Below are 5,348 nucleotides of genomic sequence, written 5' to 3'. Positions count from 1 at the left end.
ATGAGGGATAATTGGTCCCACGAAATCTGATCTAAGATCATCGTGCAGTGTTTGAACCGAGAGACGGAGATGCAGACTTAGTAGCTACGGGCTACGCTTTTATCTTCGTCGGTTGGTTCATCGGGTCGAGTCTCTTCCGCCATTGCGAATGACCGCCCTCCAGCGTTTAATTATATTAAAGCGTGCACCTGTAATTTGCATCCTTTATGGATTTACAAATATTTGCGGAAATTTCGTACCCGCAGAATTAATCGCGTAATTTCACCGATCGGCGAACAAACGAAATCGATCGCCGCCTACAATGGACAAAAAGGAATCAACGGAACGAAACGGCTCGCAAATATTCATCTATATTTATGCAATAATTTGTTTTACAAAATAATGAAATACAAATTAAACCCGGTGCACGGGGCGGTTATTTCATTTCTGGTTGAACGCGCAGCTGCGCGCACGCCAGTAGCGTAATCGCGCGACAAACGCGCGCGAAAGCGAAAACTCGAACGTCCATTATTACGAGCCTCGATCGACTTTGAACAGGGGGAAAAAACGCAGCTAGTTTCCGGTGCCATTTTCATGCGCCATAATGCGTCTGCTCTTTGTTAACGAGAACGAACACGTATGTACCAACGTTAGCTTTTTCTAAACTGGTACGATGTTTTAAATATGACAAAATAGCTGCCCATTAATTATCGAAACAAATAAATAGTTACGGTTGTTATCCAACTAGCAGCGCGATTTCGATTGTCCGTGAAAGGTCAACTATCGATCGCTCGTTTCAATCCATTGATTTCGATCGCAATAGTTGCTTCCTCGATTCTTTTACTGCACCGGAAACGGCGTTTGCGGAACACAGAGCAATTATGGACGAAATTCTGACTGGCATCGGTGCAGTGATCGGGTCCGGTCGCGGTCCGGCGCGTATTATGACGGCGATTAAAACATTAGGCCCCGTCGTAAACGACACTGGTGCTTAGCACGGAAGAAAGTACCGACGGCGAACTGCTCTCTATAAAAGTACGTTGTCACAAGGTATCGACATTCAGTTGTTCATGGGCTACACCCGAAATAACGGTAACATGGCGACGATGGTGAGTCCCCTTCTATTATCGTTATTAGTTCACCTCGTAACCAGATTTACGACGCCTCGTATTTACGCCATTTTGCAATTTCATCCTACCGAAGCTTACGTAATAGCTTCGTCTTCGGAGACACTAGAGCGAGGAAATATCTAAATGTAAACTGATTTCTATCCATTCTATCGATGACAATTTGAGCTCGAACCAACCTGATTTACCATCGGCAACCTATCAGTTACTGATAATAGCCTCTATACTACAATATATTGCCATAATTAGCATCCTCTACAGTCGTAATGCGGGTCACTCTCGAGCAACATTCTACTGACCTACCCTTTATGCATAAACTAATCAGCTGATTACCTTAATATTCTGCACGAAATGAATCGTATCTCTGTTTGAAATTTGAGAAACTGGATCGTCGTAACGATTTACGACGGATTTGCGAGGGATGCTAAGTGAATTGCATAAAGGTGGATATATTCCGGACGGTCTGCTACCATATTATTGCATACACGCGAAATTTCATATTTGTCCGTGAGTTGGCTGTACCGATCGCCATTTTCGTAACGTTTCTTCGGTCAACGACGAAACTCGGAGCCATAAGTCGCGCAAACTCCGATCTGCAAGTTTCCGTTTGTCTTCGGGAAAAGTTGCAAATCGTCCGTGGAAATCGCAGTATCGTTGATTAAATTTCGCGTTAATAAGCGGCCCGGGCATTTCGAGAAGAATATACAACCGAGGTCTCGTAAACTCCGGGTTATATTACAGCGTTTGCAAGCACGGTCGCATTCGCGGATAAGAGATTAACGCGTAGAGTACGGAGACGCCGGTGAAACGTTGATACAGCTTCGAACGAAACTTATTGCCGAAGCGATAAACCAAGTTCAGACGGCGAACCGAGCTTACGGGACTTAATTGACCTTATAAGTCGGAGACAGAGCTTGCAGGGCGCGACGAACAAGGGCACGAACAACGAGACTTTCCAAACGACGATACAGACTGCTTCCAGCTACGACTGTATTCTCGAAACGCGAACGACCGAGCGCGCGGACGAAACGCGTCCGTTACTGTTTCGAATTCGTTTCGAACGGAAATAAAATTTCTGATTGCGGTTTCCATTCCCGTCGCGTCATCCTGTACGCGACGAGCTGAACCTACAATGGAAAGCTCATTTAAAATTCTCCGCCGCATAACGGGCCAGCTCCATTTTTTTCCCGCGTCAGACGTAGCCCCGCGTTGATTTATGCTATCAACGCGGGTACTCGTCCCGGGCAACCATTCGTTTCGCGCTAAAAACCTGCTGCCCCCCGCGATCGCCTGGAGCAACCGACCTCGTTCGTTACGAGGGCTAAAACGTGTTTCTCTAAAAAAAATTATGCCCCTTTGGACCGATCGAACAGCCCCGGAGTTTCGAGTCTGGTTCGGTCGTTTCGCATCGACATCTTTGTCTCTCGGTCGACGTCGCTTTGCAAGAAAGGCAAAACGCGGTAAAACGAACCGGCGACGATTTACCGGATATTATCTCCGGTTCTTCCGCTCGGCTGTGCTCGTTTCGCGCGGGAAACGCGAGAATGCCAGCCAAAATGGCTCACGGTCCTCGACGTTGTTTTATTGTTTCGGTTAACCGAGCTAACGTCCGGCGCGAGAGCGGCGTATCATAATAAATACGCTTGCGGCTAAGCGATTTTCGAAAATTAGTATCACCCGCGCCATCGTGCCCGTTGTTTTCGCGAATTATATTAAGCCCGATGGACACGATTCGGGATAATATAGCCTCGTTTCGCTCGAACCGTCGAATAGACGAGACGACTAAGTTTCAATCGAAACTTTCAACTGCTTAAAGAATGGTGCCTTTCGTAATTTTGTTTAATTTGCGGATTCCCGAACTTCTCTTAGACAATTTCCCAGACTCCCCGATCACGACGACTCAACAGGTATTTTTCTTTTACCCCAGGCGTGGCTCCCGTTCGTCGCCCTGCTGCTGACAGAGGCGGTTGGCCAAGATTTGAAACCATCGGATGGAAATCGACCGCAACTGGAGGCGACCAGACCGGTATTGTCCGATTTCATCAAGCTCCCGCGACAATTTCAGCCACCTCGGCCGTCCCCGACGCCGGACACCGCGAACACGCTCCCAAACGTCGCCAGACACCCTCGAAAACGACAATTAGGCGACCTCGGAGCGCATTTCCAACCGCTGACGCTGCCCCTGGCCGCCCCCGCGCTACATCCAACCGTGTTCGACTCGACCATTAAGACGACCATCGTCCCCCGGTTGAACGAGGCAACGAAACATGTGATCGAGCCTCGCGTCGCCTTCGTCGGGCCGCAGCAACGGCGAATCCACGACAGCCAACAGTCGCCATCCTTCTATCACGGCCACAGACATCATCACGGACATCACGCGCATCACGATCATCACGCGAAGCACAAACACGACCATGGTCACAAGCATCATCACGAGCACGACCACAAACACGGACACGAGCATCACGCCGAGCACAAGCATCACGAGGAACACAAGCAGCACCACGACCACCATCATCATCACGGACACGACCATCACCACGGTCACAAGCATCATTCGGACCACAAACATCACCACGGTCACGAGCACAAGCACGAGCATGGCCATAAGCACGAGCACAAGCACGGCCACGACCACAAACATCACGGGGAACATCATCACCATCATGGTCATCAGCATCACTCGAAACACGAGCACCACGAAGAGCACAAACATCACGCCGAGCATCACCACCACCATAAACATCATCATCACAACGAACATCATCACCATCACGAGCATCACCACGTCAACGAACATCATCATCATCATACGCACAAGGAGACCGAGAATCACCATCACCATCACGGCCACGATCACAAGGAGGACCACAAACACGGCCACAAAGAGGAACACAAGCATCACCATGGTCACGAGCACAAGCACGGCCACCACGAGGATCATCATCACGGCCACCACGAGGACCATCATCACAAACACGGCCACGAACACAAGCACGGTCATCACGAGGACCATCACCACAAACACGGACACGAGCACAAGCATGGACACCACGAGGACCACCATCACGGCCATCACGAGGACCACAAACACGAACACCACGAGGACCACCATCACAAACACGGCCACGAGCACAAGCATGGTCACAAAGAGGAACACCATCACGGACACCACGAGGATCATCACCACGCCCACCATCAGGACCACAAGCATCACCATCATCAGGACCACAAGCACGACCACGAGCACAAGGAGGAACACAAACACGGCCACGAGCACAAGCATCATCACGATCATCACGAGGACCACAAACATCACGAGCATCACAAGCATCACGAAGGCCACGAGCACAAACACGGCCACTCCCACGAGGAGGAACACAAGCATTTCGACGACCATCACCATAAGCATCACCACGAGGGACATCACAAGCATCACGAGAGCCATCATCACGCTGCTTACGAACAACACGGCCACGAACATTTCAAAGGACTGGGACACTACTTCGACGCTTCTCAGCACCACGAGGAGTACGTATTTCCCGAAGAAACGGTGACCGTAGTGGCAACCCCACAGGTAGACGATATTCTTAAGATTAAAAAGGAACCGGAAGTCCAGGTAACCGTCGAACCGACGGCCACTGGCCAAGCTTAATACCTCGAAGTGGTAACGTGAATTTTGATTCTAACGACGAATGGAAATTTCGGGAAAATAGTCTAATATTTTTGTTCGTTGATCGAGAATAAGATACGGTACGCTGTTAAAGAAAGATACAGTGTAATTTTCTGGAGCTTCCTCGAAGCTTAACAATTGTTCGATAGACATAGTTTGTAGGTTTATATTTGTTCCCTTGCTGCGTACATTGACTGATAAGTTCACTGTAAATTGTTTCTCGTTAGTCTTGGTTGTATCTTTGTTGACACCTTTAAAATGTAAAGTTTTCACAAGTTTACGATTGGTTGTTCCTTCTATCAAACCCTCCCCCGCTCGAAGGCCGAACTCCAACAGAAGGTTCGCTTCCCGTTTCGAACTGCGATAGCGTTTAAACTTTGGTCTCAAGATGTTCGAATCCTGGCGCAAAGCAGATATCTTTCGTCCGTCGAGAAATCGCGGGGGAAATAAACCTGGGGATCGACGCAGCAAATATGTATACCCCGTTTAATGAAACGTCCAAACTATCTCTTGCTGGACAATTCGTTCGAGTAATTGTAAGAAAAGGGATTACGTCGAAGGGATGAAGA

At 48.8% G+C, this 5,348-nt stretch overlaps 1 protein-coding gene across 1 annotated transcript; it reads left to right on the top strand.

Annotated features, from left to right (window-relative positions):
- Positions 1-1,076: 1,076 nt before the first annotated feature.
- LOC143341371 (uncharacterized) lies at positions 1,077-4,761 on the top strand. The gene is made up of 2 exons (XM_076764258.1): positions 1,077-1,088; positions 3,034-4,761. Exons 1-2 carry the CDS (start codon positions 1,077-1,079, stop codon positions 4,759-4,761), a joined length of 1,740 nt encoding a protein of 579 aa, XP_076620373.1.
- The last annotated feature ends 587 nt before the right edge of the window (positions 4,762-5,348 follow it).

The sequence above is a fragment of the Colletes latitarsis genome, chromosome 4, assembly GCF_051014445.1.
Source record: "Colletes latitarsis isolate SP2378_abdomen chromosome 4, iyColLati1, whole genome shotgun sequence".
NCBI classification, from domain to species: domain Eukaryota; kingdom Metazoa; phylum Arthropoda; class Insecta; order Hymenoptera; family Colletidae; genus Colletes; species Colletes latitarsis.
The sequence above is the reverse complement of the archived record's forward strand: the minus strand, read 5'-3'. Positions and strand labels throughout refer to the sequence as shown.